The 23,372-nt window shown below is 41.9% G+C and overlaps 2 protein-coding genes across 2 annotated transcripts; one reads left to right on the plus strand and one right to left on the minus strand.

The window, feature by feature from the left end:
- Positions 1 to 687: 687 nt before the first annotated feature.
- rgmb (repulsive guidance molecule BMP co-receptor b) lies at positions 688 to 17,693 on the plus strand. Its single transcript, XM_061259339.1, has 3 exons — positions 688 to 1,202; positions 9,093 to 9,595; positions 13,874 to 17,693. Exons 1-3 carry the CDS (start codon positions 1,091 to 1,093, stop codon positions 14,546 to 14,548), a joined length of 1,290 nt encoding a protein of 429 aa, XP_061115323.1. The 5' UTR covers positions 688 to 1,090; the 3' UTR covers positions 14,549 to 17,693.
- A 3,485-nt stretch (positions 17,694 to 21,178) lies between these two features.
- LOC133140125 (pre T-cell antigen receptor alpha-like) lies at positions 21,179 to 23,055 on the minus strand. Its single transcript, XM_061259726.1, has 5 exons — positions 23,002 to 23,055; positions 22,330 to 22,638; positions 21,972 to 22,013; positions 21,550 to 21,655; positions 21,179 to 21,195 (listed from the first exon to the last, which is right to left on the minus strand). Coding segments are annotated over exons 1-5 (495 nt in total). The 5' UTR covers positions 23,039 to 23,055; the 3' UTR covers positions 21,179 to 21,194.
- Between the last annotated feature and the right edge of the window lie 317 nt (positions 23,056 to 23,372).

Here is a 23,372-nt window from a genome sequence, read left to right on the forward strand (position 1 = left end):
TTCACTCTATTTTATACTAAGCGTTTTAGTGAAGCAAGAAAAAACGTCCCACATTTCCTGTTTTTGAAAGAATATAGCCTATTACTTAAATTACTTAAATAGCAATTTATATCGGGGCAATCTCAACCTAGCATGATAGGGGAAATTCTTCATTCTTCATCACACATTGGTTGAATAGAATGAAACTGACTGACTGACCAAGGTAAAACTTGCGGCTCTTTCGGTTGGAGTTTGGACAGGGATTTGGATATGTATAACTTTATTTACAGAATGGTTGTTTTGATGCAACACAGTACAATTATTTACATTATATAGTACATTATTAGGCTACTGATATGTCCCTTTAACCATAAAAAAAAAGTTTGAGCATGTGTTCTCTTCGGGTTCGCTGTGATAAATGTACAATTACAATAAAATAAATGGATGCAACTTGTGTTGGAAAGGTTTATTTTACAGGACAATGGCATATCAAATGCTGAATAAAGGATGTTTCCTCCGTGGGGTATAGGGCTATCTTGCGCACTTTCCCGTTGGGAAGTAGACACTGCCCCGTTGGCGAATGCGAGCTCACGGGAACTCCACTGCTTGTTGGGCGGTGCTAGTGTTCATTAGGGGGCGGGTGTTCCGCTCAAGCCAAGGGTTAGGTTGATTCGCAATTGATCACTCAGAAAACGGGGTGGTGGGGGAGGCAGATTTTCCTGGTGTGAGATGTGTTGTGTGCGTGTCCGGAGTGAATGCACAGCAGAGATTGATCGGAGCGCTGAGACGAGGAACTAGCTGCGGGATACTGCCAATACCAATCCAAAGCGAATTCTTAATAAAACAACAACATAAACAAACTATCGCCCACGCGGGTGACCGCTGCTAATTGGACTTTTCGCACCAGTTTTGTTTTTGTCGGTTGCTTCGCTCCTGTAGTAAACTCTTTTCCTCCTTTACGCGTTGGGTTTTTGATGCGGTTGCTCGTCAGAGGCATCGGAAGCGCAGCGGACGGGAGGAGACCGGAGGCCCCATTTCCCGGCATCGCCGCCGGTCCACCTCTGCTTCTCCCGTGGAGTATTTGAGCCCCTCACTACCGCAACCTGGATGGATGGGTATGGGGAAAGCAGGATTTTACTACCCCGGGGCTGACCGCCTCCTCCATCCACCGCCACTTCTATCTCTCATTGTATTGATCACTTTCTCATCCAGGGTCCAAATAGGTAACTTGCTCCCTATATTTACCGCTTATGTGTTCTGGTTGTAATGTGTGATGGATTTCGCATAGTTGGTGATGTTATCAGCGACTGAAATAGTAATCGAAACATTGGCACGAAGTCTAATCCTCAGTTTACGGCGATGATGACAGAACAATAAACACGTTACTGGATTTTGCTGTTAGGCTATAGTCATATTCGCCTATAGCGCCTAACCCTTTGCCTTTAAGTTGTTTGTGGAAGTTATTGTCATTTCTCGGGGCAATTTCCTTCTAATGCCGGTTATCGTGTGCTGTTTACAGAGTTCGGATCGTGTTTCCTTCGACTACCTTATCTTGCTAAGAGACTCTAGATGCAAAAGGAATCACTTCTACTTGTATCGGATAATCGTACTCAACCATATGGAAAGCAGAGTAGGCTATAGTAATCGTATCAGTATCTGGTTAGGCTGATATTGCCTTTACAAAAAAGTAGGCTGAGAATCTAAGAGGTGATCCGAAGGTTTTTCCAGCAATGTAATATACGTGAATGAAATTTCATTTAAATGTTGTTTCAACGCATGTTTTTAGTGATAGCCTATCAGCATCAACTCTCATGCATAAATGTTTAAATGTTTTCAGTTAATAGCATGGGTGATCTGCATCACTTAGCTACTCCTACCTTTATTTATTTTTCCAACAAGCTGCTAAAAGTCATCTGCAGTGATTCTTGACTAGGATTCGCAACGATAAAACCAATGGAAATTATATTAAAAACAGTGTGGTATTACTGATTCAATGTTTTGCAGGATTGTTTAGAATAGCCTGACGATAACGCCGTCTTTTGACTGAGACATTGGTTTTATGCAGTTTAGGGAACTTTCAATCCAACTGCAATTGTAAAATATCGAGTCTCAAGTAAAAGGGTCGTTTCTTTAGTTGATTTTGTATATATTCACGCCTCGTGTGTTTTGAGTTGGAATCTTAATTCAGTGGAGCGTTAAGAGTTCATCCTCAGTTTCACTCTCAAATGCTGCAAATGTCTATGAAAAAAATTCAAATAAAAAAGAATATTCGGGCCAGGTCTTTTTTGAAAGCTGAAAAGTGAGTCCTAAGTGGTTGAGTTGGACAGTGAACAGGGAGCTGTTATTTCGCCGTTGTCTCCTGGCTATCTGACAGCCCCTGCACTTTGGGTGTCCCGACCATAGGCACTATGCTTTGCCATTACAAATTAATGGAGAAGGAACGCTACTGGGTGTTCATTGAGTAGTCACACCTTCATAATTAATTTAACATGGCCGACGGCAGCTGGACATAACGCACTTTGATAGTTTTCCTCAGGAAAAAAAGAAAAGAAAAATAGACCAGTAGTCTTTTTCAAATGCCTCAGGAGACTTTTAAAAATCCCCAAATTAAGACATTTTGTAGAATCTGTGGTGTTTAGTTTAATTTGAGTTAAATTGGACAGGGATTCTTAAACTAACCCCACAAGAGTTGGGGAGCAGAAAAGGGGATTTTTCTGGAAGGTGTATTGGCTAAATGCTTTATCTTTCAATTCCAAGGATCTTATTTACCATGAAACTGCAGATGCTATTTTGAAAATTGCAGCAAATCACAACAATCTCAACCTTTGCAGCTACAAATAGTCTAACAGTGTTATACGGTATTGTATTGCTTTTGCCATGTACATGTGCGAGAACACATGCATAAAGGCAGCTGATGGCTAGTAAGTAGCTACCTAATATTTTTTTTATTGTAGCTGTAGACGGGTAAATGGAGCAGGCTGAGAAGCCCTGGAATATTTGATAATGTCTGTAGCCCACAAGTGACAGCAAAGATGGTTGCTAAAATTAGAGATGCGAGATCCTGGATCCTATCACTTTTGATCCCAGCATTAGATTGCAAGGTTATTGCGGTGGTCCATTACGCCGGGGATATTGTTATTTTCAAACTCTAGCTGTTTCTGCTGGGGCTGAAATGGAGGGCGCGTTTGTGCTGGTCGTAATTGTGACACATCATTAAAAGTGGTCGGGAGGAAACGGAGATTGGCGGTATTGTGCCTGTGTGCATGTCTAAGTGTCTGCATTAAAGAAATAAGCGCTAGCCAAAGAGATCGCTTCTTTCTCTCATACGTATAAAGCACATTTGGAAAGTGAAATGTTTCATGTATAAAAGACGCTGTAATGTTCAACTTTTATTATTTCTCAATAATTCAAGGAATAGAAACAGAATTGAAACGGAATTGACTTACAGTAGATTCAGTAAATCTGAAGTCAACTAAATATTTTCCTGATTGTCTTACCTCAAAATATTTTTTCATTTAAACATAACCACCCAGGTAAAAGGTCCTTTGAGAGTTTGACTGTTTGACTGTATTAGAATAATTTATTTTTGAGTTTTGGTTTTAATGCAAAGGATATTTCTCAGTCTATGTGACAAGCCAAAAATATGCAAGTATGAAATTGTCTAAAATAGAAATTGCTTATCAGTCAATTTTCTCTGCAGATATATTACGTAACATTGTTAGTGGTGGCTAAAACTGAAATGGGCTCAGTCAATCAGTTCAGACTGAATATGATAAAAAGATTATTATTAGCCTGACAAGTGTACACTATTATTGAACAACAAGACCAATCATATTAGCAATAATGATTTGTAGAGTAAATATTATTACTATAATCCAGAGACCATAGACTAAAACCATGACAAGCAAAATTTGAATAGCAAACTATGAATAACATTTTGAATAGCAAAATGTATAAATATATCTACATATGGGTGCTTAAAAGAAGATAATAATGGGAGCATACAAGAAAAGAATCACATATAAACAAGAAATTCACTGACTAGCTTCTGATTTCAGGAACACGTTAATGTCCAGTTAGCAAAAAGCCTTTTAAAGACAATTGGAGCATTGTATAAGAGAGAAAACAGGCTTCAGTACTTCTCAGACTGACAGTTTCACCTAAAAGACTAAAGCAGTGGCAAGCTGAAGATGTTCAATCAGCCTCTCTCCTACTTTGCAGTTGTTAAAATTCTCTCCTTGAGGAGGTGTGGGGGCTATTGACCTCCCTGCCCTGGTCAAATTCCATGTCTTGAAATTTCACTCCAGTACACAGGCTGGGCCCCTTTTCAGCTGAGGAATGGCAGCTCAGAGGACTACCTTACCTTCAGAAAATATTTTCAACTTAGCTAATTGTGTTAGGGACATGTTGTGTGCTCTTACCAGACAGTTAAACTCTCTTGGGCTGGAATGAAACATTTATTGACTAGTAGGGGATAGAAAGGATGTATGAGTTAGATATTTTTTTGCTGTTACGTCAAGTTCAATTTTATGAGCCTGCAAGAGTAGCTGTGTACAAACATGCAGTGCGCTTTCACTTCAGTCCCCCGGGCAAAATCTAGTTTTAACCGGTATTCTCTGAGAAAAGTGTCAGTTCAGATTGGTCTATTTGTTAGAAGTCGTAATATATTGAATTGTCAAATGTGCTGTGCTGTTTCATAGACCCTGCTAATCGATTATTTATTTGTTAAAGACAAAATGAACAGGTCTGGAGTTCGGAAGAATATGGAACACTAAATGCCAGTCGCCTGTTACTTTTAGTGCGAGGGTGTGTTCCTGGCAATAGTCAACAAAGTGTGTGTTGATATCTGTTTCAGGTTTCCTTTAGAACTACCTGTTTTATCAGTTTTTTCTTGGAAATGAACATTGGCCACAGTTAAAGTAGTTTAAGAGAAGGCTTGGTCCTTGTTTTACCTGCATATATTTTACATGTGAATTAAGACTGGAATCTGGATTCTTGTGCTCCTTTGCCGAGAGATCTTCAGTATAACCGCTTTGGCACATTGACTGTGAATCTGAATAAGGAATTTAATAAGCATTACTTGATACCTGAACAGGCTATTCTTAACTAAAAATTAAGGGGAAACTGTGGTTGCAATTAAATTGAAAGCCCCCTTTATGTTTGGGGAAAGTAAACTGTTTACTGTTTAGAACTTTAGTGTCAATCAAACTGATCAGATCATCAGTGGGGGGTGGAGCTGTCCATACTGTAACTGGGGGGAGCTGTTGAAGTGTTCAGTGTTGGAGTTTGTATTCTTTAATACTGGAGTTGTCGTATTTTTCCATTGTGTCCTTATGGACCATTTTTGTATATGACAGATGAGTTAATAGTTTTGTAGCTGGGCATAACTGAATGTGAAATAATGTCCTGAGTGGAATATTAGCATTGCCATTTTACACAGACTTAAGAAATTTTGACACTCAGTGTGAGTTCTTTTATATTTTGTGGATCTACTGCCCCCATCTGGTAAGAGGTTTTATTTATTTATTTATTTATTTGCCAATTTTTCCTGAACAAAACCGATTCAGAGTTCCAGCCAGCCTCTCCTGATCTACTGCTATTTAACAACATGTACCCTGTGAACCACTTCAGCAAAAATATTTGCACTTTACATTATGTCACTTGGAGGTTTTCTGTTTACTTGGAGGTGGCTTTGTGCTGTGAGAGTTTGTAACTCAAAGGTTGTTAGTTAACTTCCCAGCTGGGTGGCTGTAGTAGTGTTTTTGAGCTGAAGCTGCTTGCCCTGACTCTCTCCAGTAAAGTACCCAGGTGAATAACTGCAGTGTCTGTGAGAATGAGATCCGTGTAGCTCCCTCTGGAGTGGAACATCTGCTAAATGACGAAATGAAATGTAGCGACAGTTGCTTTAATGCCGGAGGGCAAAACAAGGTGTAGTTATATAACAGAGCTTTTGTTGAATCAGTCAGATAAAACTGAGTCTCGAACAGAGTAATTTGTTGTACCTGCCGATGTTTTCGGTGAGGCCTGACGGACGCATCCCCCGGAGTCACTGACTGGTCGCTGATATGAGGCTGGAAGCTCAGGGGTTGTGATATGAGGCTGAAGCTCAGGGGTTGTGATATGAGGCTGAAGCTCAGGGGTTGTGATATGAGGCTGAAGCTCAGGGGTTGAATGGGCTGATTGGGTCACATTGGCCTGGCTTGGCCATCATGAAAAGACCCTCTGTTCTGCGTTTGGGCTCATAAACCTTACAAATATGGCTTATTTTTCTTCACTGAGCAGGCCTTACTGACATCTCCCTTCAGTCAAAACTGCCTTTAATCTTAAAGCACAGAGCTGACAGTGTAGGCCTGTGACTCACGCAAGGCTATGATAGTAGATGTCTCAGTGAAATGTAGTCTTTTTTGCGACAGGTCTTGTGACAGCGAGTGTTTCAGTCTTTCTGCCGAAGGCTGAAGGCTTCAGCGGAGATAAGAGGCAGAAGGAAGTCGCTCTAATCGAGCGATAATTCGCTTTCCCTGCCCAGAGGCAGAGGATTTGAATTTGTCCCGTGGATTTTCTGATGCTGGATGCGATAGGGGCTTCAGCAAGCTGATGGGTGCTAGGTGGGGGAGTTACTCCTTCTACTGCTCTCCACATACTGTCTGTCCATAATTATTTACTTTATTGACCTTTATTCATACACGGTAGGCTTGACTGAGCATGCCTGAGCAACACTTTGTCAATGCCCCCCCCCAAGTAGCCTAACCTGAAAGTCTTCTATACTATACTAGTATACTTCCAAGATGATATCATGCAGGGCTTGGTTTTGGCTAACGTAATGCAGGTTTTTTTGTTTCTATAAAGAGCGCAAAATGTTTTCTTTTTTCCTGTTTCATTCTTAAATTCAGCCATCAAAAGGGTTTGGTGTGTTTGTCGGTTCTCTCTCTACCCGGTAACCAGATTAAGCTGCCTTTGGATCCATCCCAGTGTGAGTTACGGGCTGCGGATGCCAGGATGGGAGTCTCTACGTGTAAGACTCAGCGATGTGAGGCGTGTTAATGGACAGACTGCGGTCGGCATCAGATTAGAGTGCCCCTCTCCGTAGTAATTGAGTTTTGCTACACTTTCCTGTTGCATTAAGGCACTCCGATGTCTCTTAATAACTGGATGGAAGGGGTCTGTTTTTATGTATGTAGCACGTAATGCCTCTTTAATGTTTGTTTATGTTGGGGTATTTTTGGGATATAACTCTCAGGACGGGGTATGTGAGAGGGCTCATTCACAGAGGGCAGATGCTCGGAGGCTAAGTGGCTGAAACTGGGTCACGACTTGAACTGGAAGTGGGAGCAGCACTTCCACCTGCAGTGGACAGACGAGGCCCAGTTTCTGCGGGTGGGCGCTCAGGGTTCAGTTTCTGCAGGGAAGGACATCCTTTACATGTTCGCCTTGTGAACAACACTATTTTGAATGTCTGAAAAGGAAGTCATAACTAGTAAACTGGTTATATATCCAAATAATATACTGCATGACAGGGACCTTGGAATCCAAATCCAGCCCTGGTTTTCTTCTCTCCCGGGTAATCAGTGCTGCTGATTGGCCAGACTGTCTTCACACCCGGCCCCCAGGTAAAGGGAGGGTGGAAAACCAGCATTTCCAGGCCGTTGAGGATTGTGAGTTGCTGATCCCTGCTGTATGATAACTGCATTTGTTTAGTTTCCATTGCGGTTTTTATGTACCACAGGTGTTTGCCAAAATCTTTAACTTGCAGTTTAATGCACGTTTCCTAGGTGTATCACCTTTAATAAAAAAGCTCTTTTCACTTGAGCTTTTGAACCTGTGTAACCGGCTCTGAAGTCTGTTGACATTATCTGCTGATTTTATTGAAGCTAATCTCTGAAGACACTTTATGGCTTCTCTACTGTGCTCTGTGCTTTATTTGGGTTATATAGCTTCTCTGAAAGATTAAAGTGAATTTCACACCCTTGTGGAGCTGACCTTGTGAATATGAGGTGCCGTTATCAGCATCAAGATTAACTTTATCCCAGAGACTAATAAAAGATCTAGCAGAGGCGGTCAAGGCGGCTTGTCTTAAGAAAGGACTTTGTGCCACGAAGAACACGTGATTTCAGGACCTGAATTCACAACCGTATTAATCTGACCTCTTTGAACAGTTTGTCTATTCCTGGTATTCTTCCATGTTTCCAAAATCTTTTTTCCTTTGAGGGTTGTGCTATCATTCCTTTGAACTTAACAAGTCCGCTAAATTGTTTCAGCAAACTTCAGGTGAATGAATAGTCACCATTACATGACTACATTGTATGCATAAGATATCGTTCTGGCTTAAGCAGCCTGTAGTTTTGCACACAGTACATTTATACTGGCTTCTGGGTAAATGCCGTATTCAAGGTTACAGCAGTGCTTTGTTACCTGGTATTTTAAAATGCAGCCTTCTCCTTACAATTTGCCCAAATCACAACTTTACATGATGCCTTGCAATGCATATAAAATGAGGGTGAAGTTTAGGTGCGGTCTGTTGTGGATAATGGGAGTAATTTGTTTATTTGACAGGGACAGTGCTCAGTAAATATATTGTGCCAGATATAGCTATAAGCTTATTTACATCTGTAGTTCCAGGGCAGGAGGCCACAGTATGCAATTGGGAAGCAGTGTGGATTACGCAATCAATCCAATTTAAATACAAAGTGAAATTACTTGCTGATGTGTTGTGTTAACTTTTGGTGCTCAGGTCGCTTGCAGGTTTGTAGAGTAATACTGATGTGTTTTTTTTGTTTTTTGTTTTGTTTTTGCAGCGATTGGAGTTTGGGTCAAGTTTGGGTGATGTGTATTGTGGGTTAATGCTGATCTGTTTGTTGTGGTTTTACTGTTTTATTTTGTCCGGGATAGAGTTTAGTTGAGATGAGGTGTGTTACTTTTTATAGAAGAAATGTTTGTTGTTCTTCTAGTTGTTTTTCCCAGGGGTTGGGGTTCGAGTTAAGTTTAGCTGAGGTGTGTGGATTAATGCCGATGTGTTTCTTGTGTTTTTACCGTTCTCAGGGGTTACGGTTAATTTTGGGTGCGGTGTGTTGTTGGTTATGGGATTAATGCTGATGTGTTTGTGGTTGTGTTCTCAGGGCTGTCCCAGACCCCACAGTGCCACATACAGAAGTGCACCATGGACTTTGTGTCTCTGACATCCCACCTGAGCCCGGCGCTGGATGACTTCGACACAGAGTTCTGCAAGGCTCTGCGGGCCTACTCCGCCTGCACGCAGCGCACTGCCAAGAGCTGCCGCGGCAACCTGGTCTTCCACTCTGCCGTGCTGGGCATCAGCGACCTCATGACCCAGCGCAACTGCTCCAAGGATGGGCCTACGTCCTCCACCCAGCCGGAGGCCACCGTGGAGCCCTGCAACTACCACAACCGCCACCACAGTCCCAAGCCTGGGGGAGAGAACACACGGCCCACCTACCTCTTCTGCGGCCTGTTCGGGGACCCCCACCTCAGGACGTTCAAGGACCACTTTCAGACCTGCAAGGTGGAGGGGGCGTGGCCCCTTATCGACAACAACTACCTGTCCGTGCAGGTGACCAATGTTCCCGTGGTGCCCGGCTCCAGCGCCACGGCAACCAACAAGGTGAATGTTTGTTTGGTTTGGTTTTGGTTTGAAGCCTTTGCTGCTGTTCTTCATTAAAAACAGAAAGGTTGTGTCATTACTGAGCTTATCAGAAGTTTGGCTGTTATGTAACTACCACTTGCTCCCTCAGCCAAGATAATGAACAAAAACAAAACACAATGCAGACTCCGCGAACGACCTCACCTTGACCGCTTGGCTTGGCGGAATCAGCTCCACTTAGCTTCTGGTTTCTGGGAAGGAGATGGGTCCATTTTATCATTAATGCACTTGTGCTGGTCCCCTGTGGTAATTTGTTTGGCTGGGAGGGTTAAAGAGGCATTGAGAAAGCCTGCAGATTGATCTGTTGATATGCAAAAAAAGAGAAAAAAACAGCTGGCTGTAGTCCAGTTAAACGTGGCGAAGTCAAAGGGAAGGTTGGCGGTGTGATTCCCTGATCTTCCCGAGATCGAAGCTCCCGCTGCGTTTAGTGCCGCAAATAAAACTGAGCCACGTTTTTTTCAAACTAATTCAAGTGGGCTCCCCAAGACGACGCTACGCTAAAGTGGTAGCGCTCCCTGGAAGTCTCCCGTCTGTGGACAGAAAGCAACTTGCGTTCATCTTTAATGCAGTCGAGCCGTGATGAATGTGTTGGGGGAGGATCTCATAGGAATCTCCCCCAGACGGGCTTGAATACGCTGATATTCTGAGCGAAGACGGCCGCCAGGCTCCTCGAGTGAGAGCTGTGGGAGGGTGGAAAAGCCGTTTGGCTGGCCTCCCTTTAAGCGGTTAGCGCGGTGTCTCTCAATGAACGTCTGTCATTTTTTTTTCAAAGCTGCAAAAATACTTTGAGCTGTCTGCGGCACTTGGTCGAAATGCTCTCCGAAAGCTCCCATTTGTCTACAATACTACAGTTTGGAATTAAACTTTAGGATAGCATTTTATGGACCATGGCATTATAAGTGTAGAGCACTTAAGTTTCATGGTGATGTAAGCTTGTTATTGGGACTTGCTTTTCCTCCTTAATTAACAATATTATATTTCACATATGATTATATCTGGAGTGTTTTCCAGCTGTATTCATATGTAAAGATAATGAAAGTAATTATGAAAGTAATTGTACTCTTATGACCCACAGTGCTCAGATGAGATGAAGGCCACTGAAATTGTTAAAAATGGAAGTCAATAAGACTGCTCCAATGTTAGTTCTAGCCACTTCAATTAAACATTGCTGAGATATCTGACATGGTCAGCACGGCCAGATCAATTTGTGTAGGCTCCTCATACATCATATCCTATTTTGTCATTTCCCTCGACACAATAGGTGTCACATTCATCACACCTATTTTGCCAGGATGTGACCTGTATTTCAGTGTAGATTTAACATTTTTAAGCCAAAACATAAAATTGGTTTATATTTATTGGTTTTTAAACCAATTTAAAGCTTATCTGCTTCTCTGTGCAATTCCCACTGTGCTGCTGAAACAATATCACATGGACAAAGTGGCTCGCTGCCCTTGGATCTATACAAGTATTTATTATCAGCCTGCGTTTGTGCACAATTATTCAAATGAATCATCGGAAACTACAGTCCTAGAGTCATTGCAGTTTGCAACCTAAAAAATGGTGCTCCTGCTGTCTTAAGAGGTTTGGCCTTCACAGAGGTGTCTGAATGCTAGGTAACGCCACGCTCTGTGTGTACTTTAATCTCAGGTAGTTAGCAAGGAACTGATCCCAGATCACTCTGGACAGAATTTCGAAAATTCCAACCATTGGCGAGTAATCCACAAGCTCTTTGTGTGGGTGGAGTTTGAGTGTACTGTACTTTCCGGAGAGGCAGTACTTCCTTTATGGACAGTACTTCCTGTAGAGAGAGTTCTTCCGGTGGATAGTACTTCCTGTAGGGACTGTCCTTCCAATGGATATTACTTCCTGTAGGGACTGCACTTCCTGTGGACAGTACTTCCTGTAGAGACAGTACTTCCTGTAGGGACATTTCAGGGGTTTCGGTCTGGGTGGAATTTTAAGACATAATGCGCAGGTGAACATTTATCAGTGCCTGTTAAGTGGGCTGTATTATTTTGATAAAATCCACTTCATGTGATGGTATCTGGGTGAATGGAGGTTTGCAGAGGTCACTATCAGTGGCCTTACTGCAGCTTTGTTTGCGTAAGCTAGCTGAGCCTGGTTTACTCAATGAAAACATCCAATATTTAAAGGAGTAACATGGTGGTTGGTCACATGTTCTAGGTTTTTATATGCAATTTGCACTAGAGGGCATTGAAGAAACATGATGAAAATATGAAATATGTCCGTTCTTTAGTTTTAGAGAAGTAAGCATTTTAAATTTATCAACCCATTTTCAACCGGCATTTTCTCCTGGTGGTGCGTCACACGAGGATAACCACTCCCCTTATCCCTCCCCTATATCTCATGCCCCAGAGTTTCCACCGCTGGCCAACGGGAAAGTGGGGGCACATCATAGCTAATTGACAGTTTTCATTACCACGCCCAGCCAGTTCAGGTGAACTTTTATAGTGGGAAATTAGGCTTAGAAAAATACGTTTTGAAATGCATTTAAATTACTGAATAATAAGTGTAAAAAATGCACATTTGCCAAGTGTCACAATCAACTACCATGTTGCTCCTTTTAAAAAACACATCTCTGTTAGGTTTGTGGTCATGCAAGGTGCATACATCACAAAGGTTGATTGAATAACTGGAGGAACTGTATGACTGATGTTCTTTGTGACTTAGGTCTGTTTCAGCATCCTCTAGAGAGGACTGGCCAAAGATGTGCTCCGATCTCTCGAACGGTTTGTCTGTCGTGTCGAGTGCCTAACACGAGGGATTTTATTCCTTGTGATTGAAAGACAGGAGGAGGTGGCAAATAGACCCGTTTCCACAAAATATTCACAGGTGTGAGCGAAATGAAGATAACTGAGACAGAGAACTGGAATGGCATTTGTGAAATCTCCTCATTGTAGCGGCTGTGTTTGTGCACACTCTGGCACAGAGCTGAAAGGAGGGATTGTAGGGCTGCCACGTTATCTCCGCTACCTGAAATGCTACAGTCGGGGCTGCAGCCCTTTCTCACGGACACAGACTCTTTCTGTCACCAGCTAATGGCTATAGCAGGGGAGCAGGCTTTTAGAGTGAACACAATGGGGAGGGCTTTTCTTTTTTTATCTGGGGGAAAGCCATCCATTTTCCAAAGACGAAAGCGATTGTGGTTAAAAATACAAGCCCGGCTGTTTGTCCAGGTTTTACGTTAGCTTTAGCCATCCAGAGCCAATTAATGGCCAAGCCCCCACCCCAGCCTTGTGACTCAGGGAGTATTATTAGTCCATTGCACATAATTATTAGCACACCCCCCTCCCCATGTCTAACTGAGGAACTCTTAGTTTGAGGCCTAATAGTCTACAATCCATCATCCTTCTGCCCACGTCACTCAGACAAAGCCACCATTCAGCTGCTGGCTAAGGCTGCGCCACACCATTCATTAGCCAACCGGCTCTCCGTTCTCTTCGGTACAGCGGTGTGTGTTTTACCTCTCTGGTTCACTCCGGGTACAGAGGTGTGTGTTATACCTCTCTGGTTCACTCCGGGTACAGAGGTGTGTGTTATACCTCTTTGGTTCACTCCGGGTACAGAGGTGTGTGTTATACCTCTCTGGTTCACTCCGGGTACAACAGTGTTGCGAAGGCAAGCGTGTCCAATGTGTCTTTGACGTTAAAGTGGTCGCATTAAAAATGGGAGCAGAAATGTTCTGTTTTCATCCGCTTCTGATCCCTTCTACGGAAAAGTGTGAACAGAACAGACAATTCCGAGTTTAGAGACTCTTTTCTCTTCCCAAGCCAGAAATGAAAAGTAGAGTGGTGACATATTCAAATCTGTGGTTAGAAACCAATTGTTGGCTTCAGGCCATGACTTGAATTGACATACTCCGTCAGTGAGAAACTGGGAGAAATCCTTGTTTGACACTGGATATATAAACTACACTAAAGACTTATTTGGGTTTTGCAAAATTACTATTTTCATGTTGCTTTTCAAACTTGATATAAGCATAGCTGTACTGTAAGATTGACTGACAATTTCATTGAAATGTCTTGACATACATTGTGAAGGACACATAAGCCTCAATTAGATCAGTGCGGCTGTTGGGCCCTTGAGCAAGGCCCTTAACCTCACAAGTTGTTGTTTTGGATAAAAGTGCCAGCTAAAGTACAAATTAATTGGTACACATAAGTTTTGATATTTCCTGACTCAGTTTTGTAATCGTGGTGTGTCCCCCTTTCCCAGATCACGATCATCTTCAAGCCGTACCAGGACTGCACGGATCAGAAGGTGTACCAGGCGGTGACGGACGACCTCCCGGCCGCGTTCGTGGATGGCTCGGTGAGCGGGGGGGAGGGCGACGTGCGCAGCCTGTGGGTGGTGGAGAAGGGCGCGGGCCGGCACGTGGAGATCCAGGCCGGCTACATGGGCGTGACGGTCATCGTGCGTCAGCAGGGCCGGTACCTGACGCTGGCGGTGCGAATGCCCGAGGAGCTGGCCCAGGCCTACGATGAGACGCAGGACCTGCAGCTGTGTGTGAACGGCTGCCCCACGGCCGAACGCATCGACCAGGACGGGCTCCTGCCCCTGCCCCCGCCGGCCCTGGGGCTGCAGCACCAGCAGAGCCACCCCCCCAGGGCCCCCCCGCGAGGAGGCTTCACCCGCCAGAGCGCCATGGCCCGGTGCCAGGAGCAGCTGCAGGTGAAGGACATCTACTTCCACTCCTGCGTCTTCGACCTGCTCACCACCGGAGACGTCAACTTCACCTCCGCCGCCTACCACGCCCTCAAAGACATGGAGACACTCCACCCCAAGAGGGAACGCTGGCACATCTTTCCCCGGGCAAACTCCTGCCCCTCCCCTGCACCCTTTGTCCACCACCTGCTCCTCCTCATCCTCATCACCGCCATGCTTTTGTAGGACCTTTGTGTATGAAACTTGAGAAGATTATATATATATTGTCATAATATATTGAAGAAGGAAGGTGACAAACAAACAAGATAAGATATATATGTATATACTGTGTATATGAAGGGTGGCTCGAGTCTGAAGAAAAGACACATTCCTGACTGTAAATATGATGTACATTTCATTTCCAGGAAGGCTGGATGCAGTTTTTTTTTTGGTGACTTTTTGTGGTTCTTGTATACCTCAAAATTGAGGATGTTGTTTAAACAAAGCACTTTAATTTGTTTTATTATACCTTTTTTTTTTTTTTTTTTGCAAATACGAAGCAGTGTTCCCTTGGACCCAAAATAAGTCTGCTCAGATCTTTCTCTTTGCTGGGCTTTCCTCTTTCTAACTCTAGTGCTTTGAAGTTTTTCAGTGGATTTGTATATAGATGTTGCCACCCTTAAGCGAACAGTCCGAGACGGTGCAGGACCGAGACGGCTTGTTGACACTATCTGCACGTCGACTCATTCACGTTCGCCATATCTCTTTAGGATATTTTACATCTGTTGTATTTATTAGCCTCAGTGTGTTAATAATGCAGTTGAACATAGCTTTCGAGTCTTTAAGTTAGAGTACCAGTATACTCTTTAGAATATGTAGTAAAACAACCGAAAGATCCACAGCCTGGAACTAGTGTGCCACACTCCCAAATTATAGGAGTCATAATTATACTGTACATATGAGTGATTGTTAAATAGCATTCTGGGGAAGCCATCTTATGATTCGAAGACAGTTAATCAGTCTCAAAACAAAATTGAATCATCACAACTTTCAGTGCTCAAAGTATAGCATCTTTCCTTTGAGAAGAAACTAAAGCATTTATAATTTAGGGAACAAAGGCAGAATTTATTGAAGAACTGAGAGCAAGTTGATGTGTAATGAATTTTTACTTTATAGAAAATTGTTGGATTGAAGTGGAGAGACATACTGTTGATGTGCTAACACTTTTAACACCTGCCTTAGCTTTTTTATTCTTACCTGTGGATGTCTTGCCAAAACCCTCCAGTTCTATCAATACATCCGACAGGTCTTTTCCGCAGGAGTCGGGAAGAATGACAGGCAATGTGTGAATGACCCGTTTTGTGCTTCTCAGTTTTCTCAACTTTGATGGGTATGTGTGGCTCAGGAGTTATGGTTTTGGGTGAACTCTCAAAATAGGAGTTCATCTTAATTTATCAAGGGAACAGACTGACTCTGACAATGTATGTTGGACTAGGGAAGTCTGGGGGGGATGACGTCTATGGTACGTATTTTATACAGCTGCATTTATCCTTGGGTGTAGCTGGCGTGATGGTATCTTGCTCATGTTCTGTACATCCAGTGCAGCTCTGACCAGTATACAGTACAGCGGGTACTTGTAATCCAGTTGACAAAAACTTGCATAGAATTTCAGACCAAATGAACGGTCCTGTCCGAGTGGACTATGTGAAGCCCTTTCTTCTATTTGCCCAGAGAGGCAAACGGAACCAGACAATCCTCCTCAGAACGCTCCCAAAGGTTCTGTCTGTCCCTGGTGTGGTTGGGTTCTCCAGCAATTTGGAATGGAACTTTTAGACATTCTTCAATAACAAGCAGAACATTAACCCTGCAGAGAGGGTTCTGCACTTTCCAGTTGCTTTATTCCAGCGCTTTCTCTTTTGTCAGCCATGTTTGTTTCCATTTGTATTCTCAGTCTGTGATGTTGTTTACAGCCAAAGCCATTCTCATCTTCCAATGTCATTTACAAAGAAACATCATGAGCACCTTTACACCTGTAAAACCCCCATCTGTGTTGCTGTAGTACCCACATCATTGAAAGCACAATGAAGATGTGTCTGCATGTAAAAGGGCAGTTTATAGTTCCGCGATGTATGATCGTTGCCCCCAGCGATTATCACATTTGATGGTCGGTCGTAACGACTTTTACTTGATACTCGATCAACGGACAAAAAGTTGTTATTATCATCGTTGTGCCCATCGCTGAGACATAAATTGTGAACTTTGATCCCATCGCTGGCTTATTTGTCATGACAACCTTATTATGGAACGTTCTCATCTGTAAATATCTTTACGAAGTGTCACCAACTAGCTATCGCCTATTTATAAACTGGCCTGTATACGCCTGAGCGCACACCACGTATTGCTGGTTGAGCGTTAATCGCGGGCACTGGTTGTTTCATTTAGCGCGCGTTTGATTGGGAGTCCGTTTGAAGGAAGGCGATGTGTGGGACAGCCGTGATCCCGGAGAAATCGCACATGAAAGGTTTGCGTCAGGGCTCAATTCATCATCCCACACCACAGCGCACCCCGCGCTACAGTCCGGCAGAAAATTGAATTTAATTTCAACCCCCGGCTGACATTGAAACCCATTTGCCTCGGGCAGGTAGAAGGTGAAATCCTATGAAATTGCATTTCGGGGAAATTGTTCATCGGTCCAGTTCTCTTGTAAAAGCACTCCAGGTCACGAGGCTTCACATGTGGCTTTGTACGCCGTTCTTTCTGTTATGAACAGAGCAGCATTTAACACTACCCGCTAACTCTGTCAACCTTTGAATCTTGCTACTGTAGATTAATTCTAATTCTTTGCAACTACTGCAATTGCCGACGAGCTGCTACCATACTGTGACGAGTTTCGAGTTTTATAGTCTGTAGACGGAACACTGGGAGTTTTCTTCTTTTTTTCCTTTTTTCTTTCTTTCTCACAGGCAGTGGTTTGCAGAAGCATCGATATCCCGTATATCCCACAATGCATCATTGAGTGACATATCTATGACCAGAACAAGACCTCCGAGTGCAATTAATGCAAAAGAAGCCTTCATCCTGTGTTTTGCCATGTCAGCATTTTACTTTGTGATCTCTTTTGTCGTGTATGAATAACCGTTATCTGTTTCGTGAAGAGTGACTGCTCAATGTTGAAATACTTAAATTATTTATAAATGTAGTGTCCTGTTAGAGGATATTAAGCTCCATATTCTTGCTGTTGGAAAAAAAAATTCAGATGTGATTGTACTGCCACCTAGTGGACACCAGTTGTTACGTCAGTGTTTTACTATTTTACTGGATGCGGTAAAAACATGGAAAAAAATGTGTGCAAGTGCTTTATTTAAAAACATAATAAATGAAAAGAAAAACATCCGGGTTATTTTTTTTGTTTGTTTGAAGATGAATGTAGACCCACTTAGACCGTTGAACAAGAAGGTATATTTAGTTTGATTATTTTGTTCATTCTACTGGAAAAAATATATATATACCATGGAGTTTATAAAGTACATTTTAGTTCGGTTTAATAAGGAAACCAAACTGATAGAAATACCTAATGGAGTAGCAAGCCCTAGTGGAGGCCCATAAACAGTACTATGATGCACACATTACAAAAAGATTGGTGAAAATAGATGGAGTAGAGTAGAAGTGTTTTTGGTTTCCTGAGCCCTGCACTACATCAAATTAAATTTGCTTGAAGTTTACAAGAAGCTTGATTAAATGCAAACTTGTTTCTCTGGTCATGACTGCCAAAGAGGAAATGCGTACTGAATGTAGCAACCAAAATATGAATGAATATGAATGTCTGTTTGCCACTATGGGTCACAGGTTAAAGTATAAGGCTATTTTCAATATATCTATTGTCTTTATGTCATGTGAAAAAAGGTACCACACAAGTAAACAGTTGAGATCGCATTTTTAATGTTTGGTCTAGTTTCACTTTTAATAGTATATAGAAATTAATAAAATACTGGTAGGATGTACGATACTTTACGTTGATATATTTTGCAGGTTTCTTGGAAAACACAAAGCTCAGCAAACAGCAGTATTGATGAAATGTCAGCCCTCCATGTTCTTCAGTGTCATGAAATTTTCATGCGTTTAATTTCCTCATATCAGTTTTCCGTGCTGCATCTGGTCTCGTAACTGTGAGCTGTTTGTCACCTGAGAAGACAGCCACTGTGGTTACAGGCAGCCAGTGACGGTAACCGTGACGATGCAGGTGGGGAATGAAGACCTTAACCACAGTTACAGAATACCTCCATTACAAGATGGCTGGCTCTCCAGTGGTTCTTCTTCAGAACGTGTCTATTCAGTCAAATGGTTTGCATGAATTAGTTTGTTAAAAAATAAAATAAAAATACCGTAATGATTTTTGCAGGCAAAAAAACGCACACACACAATTTCAAACTTTATATCCCCTAAAAGCAGACAATATCATACAATAGATTAGATTCTGATCTATATGACAGTTGGTTTGTACTGTGGGGTGTTTCTGCAACCTCGACTGCTGCAATTTATTTAATTCTAAGCTACTTTAACATTTATTTGGGCGCATGAAAGAGAAAGTTCCCTGTGATACACAGTTTATGAAGAGAATGCATAAGAATTTATTCACAATTTTAAAAGGCCAACTCACTTCAGAAAACAAAACATCTGCTTTGTGTTGGTTAGCTTTGACGCTGCCAGCAGATGTTATCACAAAGCAAACTGAGCTTGGTTTCATAAACTCTTTTTGTTCTCAGAAACACATGCCACCTGTTCTGTGAACTATTTTTCTGTAATTGTACACTGCATATTTATTTGATTCATATGAACTCATTGTGTAATAACCAGAAAACTACTTTTTGTTCTCTCCAATACATAACAAAACACAACCCAAAAGACTAGGTCACCATGTATTCCTCCAGTTTGGTTATGAGGAAGCATTAGTTTATAGCTTGTCTATATCCTACTTTATCAAACAAGTAACTTGTACACATATCCCACAGAAAAATAATATATTTTCAGTTATAAAACTCAAAAATATTCCTGTATCAGTAACTGTTCTCAATGCTTGCCAACTTCATCCAGAGGACCAGAAATTGTGAAACATTTATTTTTTTAAATCTTCAAAAGGACAGATCATTGCAGGCATGAGTTCCCTGGTACATTGTTACTGGAACATGTCATATGTCTTGCCTGAGGTAGGCCCTGTGGGAGCTACACACACCATCTTCGGTGAGTTCTGAAATGTTTCCCCTGAGTTTTGTTCATGCACTGTAGATCACGTTGCCCACAGATTCGGCTTTTTCGAGAATATGCAGCTGTAAAAATGGGTTAATATAATGTCAAAATGTAAGTCACTCTGGATAAGAATGTCTCCTTAACAACAAAATAGAAATAACATTTAAATGAATGTTTCAATTACATTTCCTGTGATACAGTGGAATTAAGAAAGTTTAAATTAAGACTGGTACAGTTTTAAATGACTCAACACAACCAGTTTGTTTAATTAACCTGTCGATAAGTATGAGGAGAGAAATTAAATTATGCGATCCCCATCTGTATCCATTAATGGAGAAAAATACACAACTGCATTTGATTGTAGCCTGATTGCGTGATACCACCATAAACATCCACTTTTGTGGGCTAACATACACAAACAAAATGTTCATTTCAGTGCTTACATGAGAATACACCCTTTTACTGGACTACTGTTTATGTGATGTCAACACTGTACTGCTTTCTGTCAGTGGCTTACCTTCCCACACAAAAAGAGGCAAAGACGTGTACATAAAGAGTGTAATATCATACATTGTTAAACACAATCATCTTGCTTCAGAAAAAGCACCCTTGAATAAACTGTCAGGCTTTGGTACATAAGTCATAAGTCATTATGTGAGGCATTTTTCATCCAACATTAATGAATGCCAATTATAATCTACATTTGGAAATGTACAGAATGTCATTCCCTTCTCCTGAAATGACATTCCCTTTCTGGAGTTAGTTGTCCGTGTAAAATCTGGGATAAGAACAATCATGCTCATAAATAGAAGCAACAGAAACTTGCAAATATTTCATTTGAAAAAGCATTTTCCATCTTGCAGCACATCGTGTAGCAACAGTGACCTTTAAACAATGTTCCCCACAGCGCAGTGGGATTATGGGTAAAGCCCAGTTGTATTTCGGGGGGTGGTAAGCCAGCAGGTGTCAGTCGAAGTGGATGGGGGGGGGGGGGGGGTGGTGGACCTAATGTAGTGGAACCGTCTCTGCAATCAACAGGAACACATTTGGAGGTGGACAAAGTCCTGGTAATGGAAGTTTTTTAGGCTTTCTGGCAACATTAGAAGACATCTCGGTTTTGTGATGTTGGGAATAATGGCCTATGAGTGGAATTTATGGATACGGTGAAGTGGGAACTGTAATAAGGCCAAGGGAGCCATCATTGCACAATGAACTCACACCCACTGTTTTATGCAAAGTGTCGCTTTAGAAAAACAGGCCTGACACACAGGGCTCCATTTCTAGTCAGTGTGTAGAAATCAGATTCAACTTCGCCTAACCTCGTTCAGCTAAACTCTGTCCTCAAGTTCATAACACATCATCATAGGCTTTCATGTAGGCATAACATGTGTGTGGTATGAACTGATTTTCATATCACGCATCCTTTTCACAGCCAGGTTATGATGGTGAATGTGTCTGATATCGTTTCCATCATTTTCACACAAATAATTGGCTTCAATATCAAGGCCTTGATATTCAAACACAATGCTTCCCAGATGCCATGTTAGGAACTTTCTCTGGAAATATTCTTCATCCTCTCCATCATGAGATCATGATGAAGGACAAATATTCCTGCACATTCTCCTTGGGAATATTTTCTGGACATCACTCTTTTCCAAGAACAAAAAAAAACAAAAAAACAAAAAAAACATTAGTTCTTAATATAAAAAATGGATTTAATATGTTGAATCTGAAATATTTCCTAATGTACAATTGTTACTCAGTGCTTTACATCATAGTCACAACATCATTCTTTGATAATATCTAGAGCAAGCAGTATGTATGACCATGCTATGCTATGCTATGTATGGCTCCTGCTATGAGGTACTGTTCACTGTTACATCTGTATGTAACAGACCAGCCACAGATACAAGGGCTTACACATTCAAGATAAAAAACAACAAAACAAAAAAAAGGTTGTACAGGTAATTCTAGCATATTCCATGAAATTAAGAGCTCCTTACCATTTTATGACAGCATTTGTAGTCATCAGAAGATTGAAGATTGTTATTTTTAAAAGTAGAATTCTGAGAGCCAGGATGAAAACAGCATCTGATTGTGTCAGTATAACTGGGAAAAGATACAACAATTTGGGTTATAGTGTTATAATGGTGGAATGGAATTAGTACTTCAGATCGACATATAGTATGGATTTGTTACAACAGCATTGTAAAATCGATAAACAATATTAACATCTACTATAATTGTATATACCCCGCAATACAATATTTGTAGCCTTTTGTACATATCCTTACAGTCTTTTTCCAGTGTTGCCACATTTAAAATGTACAGAAATTCAGTGAACATAAAACCTGTATAACTTATACATCTAATACCATACTTTAATTCTGTACAAAATGAAAGTATTAGGAATACTGTAATTTACCATTGGGTGCATCTTCATAACAGCTGCGGTTATGTTCTTCTTCTAAAATAAGAGAAGTTTCAAGTTTCAAGTATGGCAGACAAACTGCCCACACAGGAGGATACTTTAATGTACCGACATTGGGATAATTATTTGGAAGATAACACATTTCACTTTCACACACTGTCCACTTGCTGGCACACACATGCGCACAAGGAATACTTATGGTGTCAAACATATAAAATAAAATATGGTGCATCAAAATGCAGTAAACTATTGACTGAAATTAGCATTCTAATAACTCCAGCTTCCATATGCCTACAGTCACAAATCATTGTTTCACACCTTCAGCAGCAAATAGCCTCCATTGAAGGCTCACCTAAGAAGTGGCTGTAGCGTCGTTGGGTAACCACTGCTGGGTTACTGTGAGTGATGAAGCAGGTGTATGAGTCCCATTGGTCAGTGGGCACAGATATGACGGAAATGGCACTGTGTGTGCCGTCCTCTTCCTGTGCGACACTGTCTGTGATGCTATGGGACCCCCCTGCACTGCTGGAGAGCCAGGTGATGAGCATGTCGCCCCGCGTGGGGTGGCTGACCAGGCAGACGAGGATGGTTCTGCTGCCCCCTTCCCTGGGGAGGTGGAACGGGGGTCCCAGGGTGGCGAAGACTTCAGCCTCCACTGCCACTGAACAACACAGGAAACAATGTGGAATAACAGGATGTTAATGAACGATTCTGTTTGAGATCTCAGCATTAGGACATGCTCCTGTTTTCATTAGCAGATATGAACATATACACATTGAATTAAAAATAAATCTGCCAGTAAATTAAAATATGCATGTATATGCATTCAAAATACGTTTTCTTTTTTTGTAAAAAAGTTCCCACTTTCGGGAACAACTTTTTACATAAACACTGATTTATGAGATAGCTTCATCCCAGACACACTCATTGTCTCTGGATACCACACAAGCAAGTACAAAGTCAGCAGATTACATTGACTGTGTGGCCCTGCTGGTCTGTAGGTCAGTAAACAGTCTGTACTCACGTGCCATTAGATGAAGGGCGAGGAGGCAGAGGATCATTCTGCTGCTGTGTGCAGTTTTACTGGGCGAGGCACGGCGGGCTGGGGATTATAGCGCTGGGTCATGTGACCTCACACCCGCGCTGTGGAATCTCTACTACTGTCTCACACTTTCCTAGCCACACTCTGCCAGAGAGAGAGAGAGAGAGAGAGAGATGTTCTGTATGTTCTTCAGTATGTTCTGTATGTTCTTATTGGCTCCCCATGCTAAGTTTGTTTGCTAAGGAGTATAAACGGCAGTTGTGACACACCTGCTGGTCTCTGGTGTACTCTGAGGTAACATACTGATGGTATCACAAACTGCTGTCAGCTGCTGTTAGTCCTCTCTCTAGTGA

The sequence above is a fragment of the Conger conger genome, chromosome 11, assembly GCF_963514075.1.
Source record: "Conger conger chromosome 11, fConCon1.1, whole genome shotgun sequence".
NCBI classification, from domain to species: domain Eukaryota; kingdom Metazoa; phylum Chordata; class Actinopteri; order Anguilliformes; family Congridae; genus Conger; species Conger conger.

What these genes read in the sequence shown, in the direction of transcription:
- LOC133140125 (XM_061259726.1), bottom strand. Translation starts at nt 23,038, where the DNA reads ATGATCCTCTGCCTCCTCGCCCTTCATCTAATGGCAC. An exon ending in ACGCTACAGCCACTTCTTAG is followed by an intron (nt 22,014 to 22,329) that starts GTGAGCCTTCAA and finishes CTCTTATTTTAG; the next exon opens with AAGAAGAACATAACCGCAGC. An exon ending in TTATGAAGATGCACCCAATG is followed by an intron (nt 21,656 to 21,971) that starts GTAAATTACAGT and finishes ATCTTTTCCCAG; the next exon opens with TTATACTGACACAATCAGAT.
- rgmb (XM_061259339.1), top strand. Translation starts at nt 1,091, where the DNA reads ATGGGTATGGGGAAAGCAGGATTTTACTACCCCGGGGCTGACCGCCTC. An exon ending in CTCATCCAGGGTCCAAATAG is followed by an intron (nt 1,203 to 9,092) that starts GTAACTTGCTCC and finishes TTGTGTTCTCAG; the next exon opens with GGCTGTCCCAGACCCCACAG. An exon ending in GCGCCACGGCAACCAACAAG is followed by an intron (nt 9,596 to 13,873) that starts GTGAATGTTTGT and finishes CCCCTTTCCCAG; the next exon opens with ATCACGATCATCTTCAAGCC.